A 15,870-nucleotide genomic window follows, 5' to 3' on the forward strand; every position below is an offset into this window, starting at 1 on the left:
CTGCTAGTTATAATCTCCCGTCTTCCATCTTGCGACTAAATTCGTTTCAGAGTTGATAGAGTTTTCGCAATTCCTCCAGCTGAGCCTTCGGAATGTTCTCCTGCGTTGCTAAGTGTTCAAGAATGTTTTTTGCATCTAAAAGTGCGAATAATAATCTGGACTGTTGGACAATCAATCAATATACTACTGCAATATTTTACATTACCGTGCACAGTTCATGTCGTGACTACGCTATATATATATATACATAAATAAACTTTGCATATCAGCTATAACATGAAATAATGTTGACCTTGTTTGTCATCTCGTGACATGAACATGATGACCATGGTGAACCTCTTCACTTGACTTAAGTATTTCATTGGCTGTAGCACATCTAAACCATCCCTGAAATAACAAGACAATAGCGTTACTAGCTAGTAGTACTAATAATAGCTAGTAGTACTAATAATAGCTAGTAGTACTAATAATAGCTAGTAGTAATAATAATAGCTAGTAGTACTAATAATAGCTAGTAGTACTAATAATAGCTAGTAGTACTAATAATAGCTAGTAGTACTAATAATAGCTAGTAGTAATAATAATAGCTAGTAGTAATAATAATAGCTAGTAGTAATAATAATAGCTAGTAGTAATAATAATAACTAGTAGTAATAATAATAGCTAGTAGTAATAATAATAGCTAGTAGTAATAATAATAGCTAGTAGTAATAATAATAGCTAGTAGTGATAAACAAATCAGATTAGTAGCTAGAAAAGGGCATTGCCGTATGATTACAGATGGCTGACGGAAGATTTGCATAAATCTGTGTTCAAATCATAAAATATTGTTAATATATATCAAATAAGGTTATAAATTGAATATGCAGACTGTTTGCCCACAGCAACTAAAGTTTGTTTCTGAGAAGCCCATATTTCAACTGATGCTTGTAATTGGTTGTCACATGAACTAAAGAGAATCCTCAGCGAAGAAGCAACAATAGCAAAATCTGAGTTTGCCTACACTAGAGTTTGTTTATAATATATAAACAGTTTGTAATAATTAGTGACATGTATTTAGTGTAAACAAGCATTAAATAAACTGATAACATAATACTCCGTAACATAATGCATTTGTCTGTTCTTTTTCAATTTAACAGCAACATACATGAGAAGACAATCCTTAATTTAGTATCAGCTTTTTATTAAATGATTGTCTGTAATGTATTCGGTAAACTGCAAGCAATATTAGCTGAAAAAGCATATTCTGAGGAGGGCGCAGATGCTCAATAATGTATTTAATCAGACTAATCGATAAGCGTTACCATCTGACAACAGTAATATAATTCTTGCTATTGTCGAGTGATTGATTTTCAGCAAATGCACAACACGAATAACCAGCAATGAACAAGTTAAGTAAAAAATAGCGTTCACCAATCGTACATTACCCAATTAAATTTTAATTTGGTTGTTGCTTCACCAAAAGAAAACTGAGATTGGCCAACGAACGCTGGTTTCGAGCCTTTTGGCTACTTCTGTGATGGAGCCTTTCTGAACTGACATTTCCAACATCAAAAACATTGCTTTGGTTGCCAAGTGCTCAGGTTTTACAATACTTCTTAACATGTGTGTGAGCAATACCTTGAAGATGAGTATGATGTCAGCTTATTAGAAGCTGTACGTGTTTTTTACGAGCACAAACGATGGCTCTGTAGTCTAGGCTGGACATGTCCGAGTTCAGTAGCCGGGAAACCTTGACAACTGTAGACATGCCCAGTTACAGAGAGCAATTTAAGGTTGGATGTTATTCCTGTCACCACCAGTGGCCCAGTGGCCTTTGTGGGAATTTAACCCAAACCTGTTGTATGCTGGTCAGGGTTCTAGACCACTAAGGCACGATGAACATATGTTGGTGCCAAAGAACCACATACTAAGCTTATCATCGGTCTACTGTGGAGCGAATAGGAAAGTTACCTGATGAACCTGGAGTAGAGTATAGACAATATGGTTTTTAGCACACTCTCATCTAAGAACTCTCCAAACAGTTTAGGAAAATCGGAGACAGGAATAGGCTGAAACAAAAATTATCTGATTAAGGAAAATGGTAAACAAATAGGAATACAAGTTTTGATTTTATCTCAATCGTAATGATTGAACCTGTGCACTACATGTGTATGCGTTTCGCATAGCTGCTGTTAAAACAATGGCTGCCAATAGTGCAACTACAGGATAATGATCATTTTAAAATAGCGACTGTTGCTATGGCGACCATATATAATACCGTAATGTAATAAACGAGAGATCGTCATAACATGGACAAGGCTGTATCGCTAGGTCTGTTCTTGTCTCATCGGTCGCCCCCACGTCAGCATAAATCATTTATCAATTTCAATAAACAACTGGCAGTAGCTGGAAATACACAGCAACATGTAATGACTGCTCATTATAAAAAGGTCAAGCTTAAAAAATTAGATATTTGATTTCATTTATTCTACTCCAACGATTATATTTCAGCCAAAATATCTAGCGAGTAAAACAGAAATGCTTAATTAAAGATGACAAAATACTATTCGGCAAAAAACATCTATCATTTATTCGAAAATGACTAAAAATGACATTTAATTTAGATAAGACAAGCAAAAAACATACTTTGCGGCCTTTTAAATATATCTCATTTTAAAGTTGATAATGAGGTCGATGCCATAACAGTTGATGTTATGAGGTCACAATACAGAAAAAAGCCATTTTCACAGTCGTTATCCAGCTGGGATACTGACTGTCCAGTGACACATCGACTGACCATCATGGTTTTAAGAGCTAGATATCATGCACTTGGCGAAAAGGGAAGTCTTTACAGAAGAGTACTTATACAATGGCAATTTGTATAAGTACATCTTAGTTTTACTTACTAAATCATACGTGTACATAGCAACAGAAGCATTTCATACCTTGAGATAGTCATAGCATGCATCGACATCGTGCTTGACTGTTTTCCAATCTTGGTGGAATTGATAGGAGTTGGCTGGTGTTCTTGGACTTGTCCTCGGAGAAGTGTGACTGGTTTCCTTGGCTGGAATCTTCTGTATCGTTTTGTTCATTGGAAGTGGTTTGATATCAGCTGGTGACTGGACTATCGTAGCCTGAGGACTTTCATTTGTGTATTTGCTGAACATTTCCTCATCCTTTGCAACTATCCTTTTCTTTTCGCTGCTCTGATGCTGTGTAGTCTTCGAGATGGCAGCGTTTAATTTCAGTTTTACATCTTCCTGATCAATATCCTCTATCTCTATACGTAGTAGTGGTTTCTAACAACATAGAAAAAGTGAAGATGGCTACGTGGTAGTCCAGTGTTGAACAAAACAATATTCAAGGCAACAGGGTATAGTATCATCAGCAAATAAAATACCACGAATAATCAGATTCCTACCAATAGGAGACAACTACAAATACATCCTCAAATCTTCATTTTAAGACATGTAATAAAATGAACCAGAGAGAATGCTGATAGCGCCAACCATATTACAACGTCTGATCATGTCAGTGTGAAAACAACCAGAGCTCAGGGTTGGAAAAAATCATGATTTTTTTAAAAAATTCAGAAAGTCAGATTTATTTTATTTGAATCGGATTTTTTGAAAACATCAATTCTCAGCTTTTTTTCATAACCGCTAACATAATATTATTTTATTGAAGTGTGCCACATGAAAACATTCGCAACATAACAAAACAACTTTGCATCACTTTAATTTATTAAAAGTTGTTTTTATTTTAATTTTGACCAAGTTGGCAGTTCATATTCACAGTAGACCTAAAATTCCCATTTTTTGGAGGTCAGCCTTTGAGATGGGTAACTTCTGAAGAAATCAAACATGATATTTTAGGATGATTTAAATTACAGTCTTTGACATGGAAAAAATAAAACAACATTAAACAGGAATTTTTTAAGATGATTTAAATCAATGACTTAAATCATTTGGTTTTAATCGGCCGACCCTGCCAGAGCTTTCAAGCAATAACATAGCCAACACTTCCCAACAATGTAAGCATCAAGGTTTTTCATATAAGACCTATTCTACAAAGCTTAAATGTCTGAACATCTGGAACATCTAAACCTACCATTGTACTTTATGCAGTATATTTTTAGAAATGACCAAGTTTATGACATACTTTTGATCGTTGGCTTATATCTTTCTTGATTGGAATAACGAGCCCTGCTTCACTGATCTCCAGCTCCTGCCAATAAAACATTCATTGGCTGATGGGCTTAAACTTGGAATTATCATTGTATCACCTGGAGCAGGACAGTACATGCATACAAACCTCACACACACATGCTACCGTGACATTCATAGAAACTCTTAGCCTGTTTAATGCCAATTGCATTTGATAAGCAAAAAGGGTGATTCCAGAAACTAACTTGTTTTAAAATGGCGGCTTCCCGCTTGGCAGTTTTGTTTTCAGGCTCAAGTGAGAGAACCCTTGTATAATCATTCAATGCAGCTTGCTGTTTATTCAGCTTATGTCGGGCTGTGGCACGTCTCATATATGCCTTAATGTACATGGGATCTAAGGCTATAGCATCAGTGCAATCCTGCTCAACTGCACCAAACCTACAATAGTAAAACAAATCACTTCAAAAGTAGTTCAATTTTTTACGGCATAAAAATTTAAGCGCAATTTATCAAAAATAAAGCCAACACTAAGTTAAGTGCAACAACCTTCAACAATAGGCTATATGGAGATTTGCAACCATAGAATACCGCTTATATATCGACCCGGTGAGGGTACATATGACAGTTTATCAGTTCTTTTGTGAATATGTATGACAGTACTTAATCAACTTTTAAAACTTTAGAGAACAAGCCCGACAGCAAAAACTTACTTTTCCTGTTTGAGGAGAGCCATAGCCCGATTGGCATAAAGAATAGCGTTGCTAGGGTCACATGCTATGCCTCGTGTGTAGCAGCTGATTGCTTCATTAAGTTGGTCTTTCTTGTAATAATCATTACCCTAAAAGCAAATTTTAACAGATAAACTATAAAGATCTACCTCGTTCGATACAGTGAGTACCCATAACGCAGCTAGTAATGCAGCTGATATGTGAATATGTGAAACATGTGAAAGACTTGAAGTGCATTATAAAGAGCCTCTAGTTATCTTAAGCTAACTCTAGCTGAAACCTCTATTTAAATAAGAATACTACAACAATCCATGTCAAAAGTCGTCTTCAAAGTCAGAAAAGTGGTGTCAGAATTTAGGTAAGTAAATAATAGAATTATACCTATAGCATTTTTATAGATAATCTACATCAATAAAGCTGAATTTAGAAATAGTAAACAAAAACTGTAACAGTAAAAGAATCATTAAATAGATTTATAGATTTATATATACTATATAAATATATATAAAAAAATTGTTTCCTCATGCCGGTTAACCTGTATGGGTGGTAATTTCTGCTCTAACTCGGGTCTCCTACCAGAGACTTAGGAGTTTGAGCATTCGCCTCAAGATCTTAGCTGTTCCCAATAGCGCACTTTTCTGCAACTCACCTGAGTTGATTGCTGTCGGTATCTGGGCAAGCCACATTTTATGCGCCGGTGTTATTGCGCCCAGTGCCCCAATGACTACTGGGATTACCGTTGTTCTTACATCCTAGCATTTTTTAATCTCTTCTCCAAGAGGGAAATATTTCTCTAAATTTTCTTTTTCTTTGCTGACTATATTGTAGTCATTGGGTACTGCTATATCTATTATAGTAGCCCTCTTGCTCTCCTTGTCCACCACCACTATATCTGGTTGGTTTGCTAGGACATGTTTGTCAGTCCGGATGTAGAAATCCCAGAGAATCTTAGCGCGGTCATTTTCATTGACCTTACCAGGAGCTTCCCACCAGTGTAGTGGTTTATTAAGGCCATACTCATCACACAGACTTTTATACACAACACCTGCGACATGATTATGCCGCTCAGTGTATGCGCTTCCTGCTAGCTGCTTGCATCCACTGATGATGTGTTGGATAGTCTCAGGTGCATCTTTGCGCAGTCTGCATCTAGGATCGTCTCTAGTGTGATAGATTTTTGTTTGGAGTTGCCTTGTTGGGAGCACTTGCTCCTGGGCTGTCATGATTAGCGACTCCGTATTGGCCGTTGGATTTTTTTTGTTCAGCCACATATATGTCTGGTGAGGATCACCAACCTTAGATATTTGTCGGTGGTAGGCACCATGAAGAGGTTTCATGTGCCAGTCAGTTTCCTCATCATCACTGCGAAGCTCCATTGTCAGAGCAGCCGATTGAAATTCAGCTAGCAACTTATCTGAAGTGGCCATGGAGGCTGCATAGGCTTTGATGCTTTGCTCTTCCTTCTTCACTGTTTGCTGTACACTTTTGAGTCCCCTACCGCCATCTTTCCTATCGAGATACAATCTAGTAGTATCAGATTTTGGGTGGAGTGCTTCATGCATGGTCAGCAGCTTACGAGTTGCTATATCTGTTTCCTTGATGGCTTCCTCAGTCCACTTTATTATGCCTGCTGGATATCTTATTACTGGCAGTGCGTAGGTATTTATTGCCATGACTTGGTTCTTGGCATTGAGCTGGCTCCGTAGGACCTGCCGAAGGCGATTCTTGTATTTAGTAATGGCTTTGTGACGTACCTCAGCTTTGTGGTTGATGTTGCTTTGCATAATCCCCAAGTACTTGTACCCTTCTTCTATATCTTTGATGGTACCATTTAGCATTTTTGCGCCATCTGTGAGCATAGAATGGTCTTTCTTAAGAATTAGCCTTCCACATTTCTCAATACCGAAGGTCATTCCAATGTCCTTGCTGTATACCTGAGTGAGGTGTATTAGCGAATCAATGTCCCTTTCTTTGTTAGCGTACAGCTTGATGTCATCCATGTAGAAGCGGTGGTTTATCTTGGTGCCACTCTTAAACTGGTACCCATATCGAGTCTTCTCCAGCATATTGCTTAGAGGGTTTAGGCATATGTAGAAGAGCAGCGGTGATAAGGAGTCACCTTGATAGATGCCTCGCTTAATTTTTACACTCGCCAGCTTTTTGCGATTAGCCTCCAGTTCCGTCTTCCATTTGATCATTGACATCTTGATGAATGCCACAAGAGCAGGGTGAACATTGTACATACTGAGGCACTCAAGTATCCAACTATATATATATATATATATAGTAACTAAAAGCAGGTGCAAAAGCATATAAAAAGAGAACTCTACACTAAATACCTAAAAGACAATTAGTGGAGTATGAAATATTTGAAAAGTTATTCAGAAGAAAGTAAATTTTTAGTAATTGCGCTACAAATCTGTTTCGTGCGATGCACTCATCAGACGTGGTTGTACTAAAATCTAATTATGATTTTAGTACAGTCTGATGAGTGCATCGCACGAAACAGATTTGTAGCACAATTACTAAAAGTCTACTTTCTTTTGAATAATTTTTCAAATATATATATATCTATATACATATATATATATATAGTATATGTGGTTTACACTGTAAAGTGCTCAATAATCGAGTCAATTAGAGCTGTGTATGAAGTTTATTTAAAACTACAGGTTAAAATCATTACTACTATTAGTTTCATGCAATCGCGTTGCAATCTTCAAGTAGAATGACTAAAATGTATAATGTACAAGCTATAAAATTACTTTATAAAGCTGAGGGCTTAATACTATTGTGTGATATATGCATTATAGTATACAGCAAATATGTAGTCAAATTATGTTATTGAGCTAATTAGGTGTTTTCTAGCATGCCAGCATGTGGATATCAGCTCACTTCTAGTGTTGAGGCTGGCTAACTTCGGTTCGAATATGATTAAGTACTTTTCCCATAGACATAACTGGCAAGATTTTGTTGATGTGTTGTGAGACCGTGCTCTTTTGATGATCTTCCAGGTTATATTATAGCAAACGTTCTTGTGGTGACTACACACCATGTGGCTAACAAACAAATTTTTGTTAGTAAATTGCTGTTACATTGCTTCCATATTTAAATATATGCTACCATATTGTACAAGACTAGCCAACCACAAAACATCCTTTAAATATCTTACTAAAAGGCTACAAACAGAATTGAGTAAATACATATGGGACTTAAAACAAGAAACTTAAAGATAAAACCAAAGTTATTGTGGCTGCAGACAAAACAAACAATTACTATCGCTAGAATACTCAGACCTACCAAAGCCTCTTAACCAACAACACCACGAAGGACTACAAAAAGATAACTACAGCTACAGTAGATTCCATCAATTTAGAAACAAAGGCTATAGCAGACAAACCTAATATTGCAGACCGCATATATAAAACTAGCGAGCAAGAAGCATTTATCACTATTAAAGACCAACAAGGCAAACTTCCCCGAGAAACCAAATTGCCGGCTCATTAATCCTAGCAAATCGAGATAGGCATAATCAGTAAACAAATCACGGATCGCATCAACCAGGAAATACTCAACCAACTGAATTTAAATATGTGGAAAAATACAACATCGGTGCTAACCTGGTTTAAAAACATCAAAAACAAATCCCAGCACTCTTTCATTGTATTTGATGTTGTTGAATTTTATCCCTCAATAATGGAAGATCTACTTAACAAAGCTTTAACGTTTGCATCTAAATACACAAATATATCTGACTTGGACAAGCGTATAATACACTACGCAAAAAAATCTATACTCTACAGCGCTAATGAACCATGGGGTAAGAGATCAACTGCAAACTTGTATGACATAACAATGGGCTCTTATGACGGAGCAGAAAGCTGCCAACTTGTCGGAATCTTCATGCTACACCTTATCACTGAGAAGCTTGGCAAAAACTTTGGCTAATATCGGGACGATGGTCTAGGACTACTATAAGATACTGCACGAAACATCGAGCGCACTAAAAAAGAACTATGTGAAATCTTCCGTAAACACAGCTTACGTATCACCATCGAAGCAATTAAGAAAGTAGTAAACTTCTTAGACATAACTTTGGACCTTAACAGCAACAGTTTCAAACCGTAGAGTAAACCTAACAACACAACCACATATATACACAAAGACTCAAATCCCCCACCATCAATCGTAAGAAACATACCTGAATCCATCAAGAGAAGACTCACCAACATTTCGTCAAACAAGCAACTCTTCGAGGAAACAGAAGCCCCATTTCAAAATGCACTTTCTAACAGTAAATACAACTTTTCTTTAAAATACCAGAGTCAACACAGAAACAGGAAACGCCAAACAATATGGTACAACCCCCCATACAACAAAGCTGTTAACACTAAGATCGGTAAACAATTTTTCCAGATCCTGGAGAGTGAATTTCCACCAGAACATAAATTACACAAAATCTTCAACAAAAACTCCTTAAAACTACGTTATAGCTGTACTTCAAACACCAACCACATAATTAGCGGGCACAATAAACAAGCACTATCGCAACCAACCAACATGGACAGGAAATGCAACTGCAAAAATCGGAAAAATTGCCCTCTAAATGGAGAATGCCTTTCAAACTGCATAGTATATCAGGCAACCGTAGAGTCTGAAGAACGCGATGCGCAAGAGACACAAACGTATGTAGGCCTCACTGAAACAACTTTTAAAACAAGACTAGCCAACCACAAAACATCCTTTAAATATCCTACTAAAAGGCTACAAACAGAATTGAGTAAATACATATGGGACTTAAAAGACAAGAACATTCGCTATAATATAACCTGGAAGATCATCAAAAGAGCACGGTCTTACAACACATCAACAAAATCTTGCCAGTTATGTCTATGGGAAAAGTACTTCATCATATTCGAACCGAAGTTAGCCAGCCTCAACACTAGAAGTGAGCTGATATCCACATGCCGGCATGCTAGAAAACACCTAATTAGCTCAATAACATAATTTGACTACATATTTGCTGTATACTATAATGTATATATCACACAATAGTATTAAGCCCTCAGCTTTATAAAGTAATTTTATAGCTTGTACATTATACATTTTAGTCATTCTACCTGAAGATTGCAACGCGATTGCATGAAACTAATAGTAGTAATGATTTTAACCTGTAGTTTTTAATAAACTTCATACATATATATATATATATATACATATACGATAATATTCAACAACACCCAATCCAGTCTATAATGCAATTTTTTAAATGTTGAAATTTCAACCTGGTCTTTTTCAAATATGGCCTGCTGTTTCATTCGCTCCTCTTCCCATTCCTCATCTGTCTCTTCTTCCTCACTAGTACTACTATGAGCTTTGTCATCAATGTCATCTAGAGCTTTATCCTTTAAACAGTTCACAAAATTAATAACAGATTGTTTTATTGGTAATCTCTTGTATGAAATATAAATTAAAAATAGTTGAACGTCTACATGCAGACAACATTAGTATTATTAAAAACATACCACATCAAACCTGTCCCATGCTTTAAAATCGTAACCAGGAATCCTAGCCGGTTTTTTCTTTTCATTTGGCTGTTCATCTTTAGGCTTCTTAATTTTTTTCTTTTTCTTTTTGTGCAAACTGTTTCTTATAGGAGGATAGCTCTATAACAAAAACAATTATCCGTTCAACTACTGTATACACAATTTTAAATAAAGCATTTCGTGACTTAACCATTCACTTAATATGTATGCTATTCGCTCATTCATTTTAGCTACCATGAGTCAGACGCACTTTTTCTGTAGGATCCGAAGCGGTTCCAGCAGAACCTTTGCTGGATGAACTCAAGTTTTTATCTTTTTGCGTAATAGAGTCTTTCCAAGAGTCCAAGTCTTTTAAATAATCCGTTAGTTCAGCCTGATTTCGACTTATTTGTTGCTGAAAAGAACCAAAACTTGATTGATCCATATTAGAAGTCAGGGTTGACGAGCAAGCATTTTTCTTCGCATTTGTTTTTTTAGCCTATGATTTATATTTCAGTTGCTAGCGCTTGGCTTGGTTATGTTCACGACGAAAAAAGTTGAAGATCAAAGGTGTTAGCAAGGAGGTATTTATAGTTTCACAGAGAGTTGCCGCTATTGCATGTAAATCGCTGGCTAGTAATTAAAAAGAGAACGCAACTCCATTTAAACCGCACGCCTTTTGCAGTACTCCGTGTACATAACTACATACGGCCACATATATTAGTTTTTTTTAAACCTAAACTGAGCGGTCTAACGGTTTTTTTGTGTTGTATACTGAAGCAAATAAAATGGTAAAACTTTGTTACAATGTATCAACTTTTTTTATATTACCCTAACTAGATATTACAGTCACTCAAATTTGCTTGGCTCAAAACTTTGTCAATCTGGAATGTATCTAGAAATGCTGCATAGTTTCAAAAGGATAATAAAGCCTTAATACTTTTAAAAATTAAAATATAATATTCTATTAATAATACATAAGAAATAAAAATGTGTCCAATTTTTGATGAAGTCTATGTTATTAATAACTTTGTAAATAAATTTTGTCTGGAAAAGTTGTCGTTGCATAAAGCCTATTTCTCAGAACCTATATTGAGCTCCTAGGATTATTGCTTCACTGTTGGAGCAATACATGATACGCAAAAAAATAAAACATCTATTTTAAACAATAACCGTCAGTATAAATCAATATATCTTATGAAAGAGTTTAGAACTAGTAGCACACTTCATCACACTTTGTCATATCTAATTATGCCTAGTCATAACTAGTCTAGCTATGGCTAGATATCTAATGATATCTAGCCATCGCTAGTTAAACGTAGTCATATCTAGTTGCATCTAGTCATATCTAGTCGTATCTAGCTGCATCTAGTAATATCTAGTGATATCTAACCATATCAAGTTGCATCTGGTCATATCTAGTTGCATCTAGTGGTATCTAGTCATATCTAATCATATCTAGTTGTATCTCGTTGCATCTAGTCATATCTAGTCGTATCTAGCCACATCTAGTAATATCTAGTGATATCTAACCATATGTAGTTGTATCTAGTCATATCTAGTCATATCTAGTCATATCTAGTCATATCTAGTCGTATCTAGTCATATTTAGTCATATCTAGTTGTATCTAGTCATATCTAGTCATATCTAGTCATATCTAGTCATATCTAGTCATATCTAGTCATATCTAGTTGTGTCTAGTCGTATCTAGCCATATTTAGTCGTATCTAATCATATCTAGACGCATCTAGTCGTATCTAGTTGTATCTAGACGCAATTAGTCACCTATAGTTGCATCTAGTCATATCTAGTCGACTTTAATGTACATTTGCTGTGAATTAACGCCGTGGATTTTTAAGCCAAATTTATATTTGACAACAAAACTATGTATGCTTGGCATGCCTAACAGATTATTTTGTAGCTAAAAGCTCCTAAGTATTAACAAAAAGCTCATTTGTATTCATAAATTATCACGCTCATACAGACAGACATAGTGATGCTAATCAATAAACTAGCATATAACTACCGCAAACGATTATAACATTTATATTAATAAATCCCACTTTGTCATTGCGCGTATGGTGTGTGGTCTGGTGGGTGTGTAGGGTGTGTTTAGCGTGTAGCATGTTGGTGTGGTGTGTGTGGTGTGTGTGTAGTGTAGCGGGTGATGGGCGGTGTGCATCGTGCGGTGTGTGTGTGTGTGTGTGTGTGATGTGTGTGCGGTGTGGTGTGTGTGGGTGTGTGTGTGGCATGTGTGTGGCGAGTGTGTGGGGCATATGTGGTACGTGTGGCGTGTGTGGCATGTATGGCAGGCAAGCCTGATGAGAGGATAGGCTGCATCTATTGGCGTATGTCTATTGGTGTATACATATATATGCCTATATATACATTGTACGTACAAATTAAAAAATTGAACAGCTTACTTATCTTTTTTCCACCTACTGACAGTTTTTTGCTAATGCAATCCTCAGGCTGTAGACTTCAACTGGCACAAAATGGTGACTTTTCAAAAGAGCCCCACAGAATCCACCAATCCATAAAAGAGTTGGATGTTTGAAAAGTCACCATCTTGGGACTATATATATATATATATATATATATATATATATATATATATATATATATAAAATATGTATAAGTGGAACTTCACTCTATAAGTTAAACATTTTTCCAGAAGACAACAGTATCCACTTTGTCTATATATATATATACATGTATATACTACATGTAGCTGTGAATATCGGCGTTGCCCGGGTATTAAAAACCAGCTTATAAACAATGAGAAGTGATGAGAGTTGCCTATCACTTGCTATTAGCCTGGCACATTGCCAATGGAAAATAGTCTTAAAAATCAACTTATAAACAATGGGAAGTAATGAGAGCTGCCTGTTACTTGCTATGAGCCTGGCACATTGCCAATGGCAAGTCTCAGTAAGCTAGTTAATAAGCACTATGCTTTTAATGACGGTACACCATGACATTGCGTCAGCATTTTCCAGCTACAGCTGTTCTAATAATAGCTATAGCTGGAGGGACACACATATTCTCACATTTATATATCTAGATAGATTTATGAAATATATATTTACTTTATTGCCTGGCACTCAGTGATTTAGATTCTTACGGACTAGTAAAGGGAAGACCCCTGTTTCCTTTACATTATTATCATAGTGATAATTGCTACTATTACAGTATTCTAATATGTTGTTCTTATTACAACTTTTCTTGTTCTGGTCAAAAAAACTTCTAGATGGTTGTTTGTAAGGCCCAAACACAGATATTTGGTTTTTCAACATTTTGGTAATGTTACTTGCAACCAAGCAAGAATCAAGCAAATGGGAAGGTAATACAAATTCTTTACCTGTTTGATACTCTACTCACGTAAATCTTATAAACCAATCCATAGGTGATTTGCTTCAAGCCTTTTTGTATTTGGTTTGTAAGAGGTTTGGGAAAAAACCGTTAGCAAAATAATTGATGTGCATTTATTAGATTTCTTCAAGGTGTAAATTATTTCAATAACCACACTAGTAAGTGGAAGACCTTATCTATTACTCATTGCAATAGTTTCTCTAGGTTTGAGTACACTAAAGTGACAATATGAGAAGATCAAGTGTCAGGTAGCTTGGCAAGATCGCCATGATTGCCTTAGATTGCAAAGAGAAGGCAATCCCTAAATACAACCAATTTTGGTTATGTGCTGTTTATACAATGATGGCTGTTTAACATAGATCTTCCTTATTTTTTAGCAAATTATGTATTTTTATGTACACTATATAAATATTTATTTGAAATTACGTACTAATGATTAACAATGGAATTTTTGTGATTATGGTTCAGTTTCTGACATCGCCAGATTGAGAGAGTTTGTTAATGGCCAAAGTTGTCCTTGGGAGTAAGGAGTGCTGAGTAAAAAGGAGGATCAGGTGAGCTGGAGTTAAAATGAGGATCAAGTGAGGAGTTGTTTACTCATTGACATTCATAACCCAAGCTCCAACTTTGGCATCCTTGCGTCATCCTTGTTTTTGTTAACTGTATGTAGATGTACCCAAAACCATAGCAATTATATAGAAGTTTCTGAGGCTGCAATTTAACCTCCTTTGGGCTCATAAGCGACTATTACAGCTTATAGAAATAAAACAATCATTTGTACCCTAATTTTTATGTGTTGTGCGATGCAATGTGATTAACATAAAATTAATAAAGTTTGATGGCTCTACACAAAACACCAGCGATGAGCTATTCTGTGATGGGTTCAGGTAGTACACTTTGTACTAACATAAAAATTTTGCATTTCAAAGGTCGCTTTCAGATTTGTCATTCCGTACCCTTTAAAGTTGTAAGAAAATTGGGGTAGTTTTAGGCCTTGTTTAGAATACATGAGAGTGCGTGATAACTGATTTGGGTAAGGAACATTGAAAGTGAAAAGGGGCATGTGAAAATCCAAAAACCAAGCTCTGTATGAAGAGGTTTAACATTTGCAGGCTATGATACCTGAATGCTGGCCCTATAACAAAAACATTCAGTGTTTATAATTGTTCATTGGGCTTATTTGGGAGTTATCGATAGAGTAATTATCAGATGATCACATATGGAGGATAACTCCAAGTTAATAGATTAGCCTGAAACTTAAAGAATGCTATCACGCACTTTATTTCATTATGATATTTTTCTATTTTTGTAATTCAAAAACACCCCAAGAACTACGCATGATTTTGTTAGCTACTACAGACAGTAAGCCTGGCAAAGCCTGGGATTGGTTCATTTTAAATCAGAGAGGTGGAGTTTTAAAAGCCAGCCAAGGTTTGAAACCAATAGATGGTTTCAAACCTTTGTCTGGTTCCTGAGAACCAGACAAAGGTTTGAAACCAAATGCTTTTAGCAATTTGGTAGAAGGTACAAAGCATATGTGTGGAGAAATTAGATGAAATTGATCAAAAAATATGGAAACACATAGCATTTCAGACACACACACACTTGCACCCAGCAAACCTGTACCACCGCAAACCTGTACTACCGCAAACCTGTACCACTGCAAACCTGTACCACCGCACACCCGCAAACCCGGGCGCATACACACAATGCACAGTGGAATTTATTAGCATAGATATAATAGACTGCACATTTAATCACAACTGCCAACTAGATATATATTTTATAATGGTCAAATGAGGTCATTAAAGTAATTATTTTTTGTCTTCTTTTACACATTTGGTTAATACAACAAACAATGCCTTGACATAATTTGGGGTGCTACTATAACGTGAGGTCTACTACACTATGGCATGAGATCAACCTCCCATTAGTACTATAACACAGGTTTAATGCTGGTTTATTGTCCCTCATAGATAAAACACATTCCATATATTATTTGTTTAAGCAATAAACAAGCATTTTGTACATATCTTAGAAATGATTAGTAAAAATAATTGGATTTCTGATTACATTAAAAAAAAGCATGAAAC

The 15,870-nt window shown here is 35.9% G+C and overlaps 1 protein-coding gene across 1 annotated transcript; it reads right to left on the bottom strand.

The window, feature by feature from the left end:
- On the bottom strand, positions 1–10,883 carry LOC137396939 (RNA polymerase II-associated protein 3-like). Its single transcript, XM_068083231.1, has 10 exons — positions 10,676–10,883; positions 10,405–10,545; positions 10,165–10,284; positions 4,862–4,989; positions 4,397–4,589; positions 4,147–4,212; positions 2,928–3,284; positions 1,954–2,051; positions 293–387; positions 1–135 (listed from the first exon to the last, which is right to left on the bottom strand). Exons 1-10 carry the CDS (start codon positions 10,847–10,849, stop codon positions 47–49), a joined length of 1,461 nt encoding a protein of 486 aa, XP_067939332.1. The 5' UTR covers positions 10,850–10,883; the 3' UTR covers positions 1–46.
- Between the last annotated feature and the right edge of the window lie 4,987 nt (positions 10,884–15,870).

Source organism: Watersipora subatra, chromosome 1 (genome assembly GCF_963576615.1).
Source record: "Watersipora subatra chromosome 1, tzWatSuba1.1, whole genome shotgun sequence".
Lineage (NCBI taxonomy): Eukaryota > Metazoa > Bryozoa > Gymnolaemata > Cheilostomatida > Watersiporidae > Watersipora > Watersipora subatra.

Excerpts from the sequence above, each read along its gene's own strand:
- LOC137396939 (XM_068083231.1), bottom strand. The coding sequence starts at position 10,849 with ATGGATCAATCAAGTTTTGGTTCTTTTCAGCAACAAATAAGTCGAAAT. Across the intron at positions 2,052-2,927 it reads CATGCTATGACTATCTCAAG|CCTATTCCTGTCTCCGATTT; the intron begins GTATGAAATGCT and ends TTTTTGTTTCAG. Across the intron at positions 388-1,953 it reads CTCTACTCCAGGTTCATCAG|GGATGGTTTAGATGTGCTAC; the intron begins GTAACTTTCCTA and ends TTGTTATTTCAG.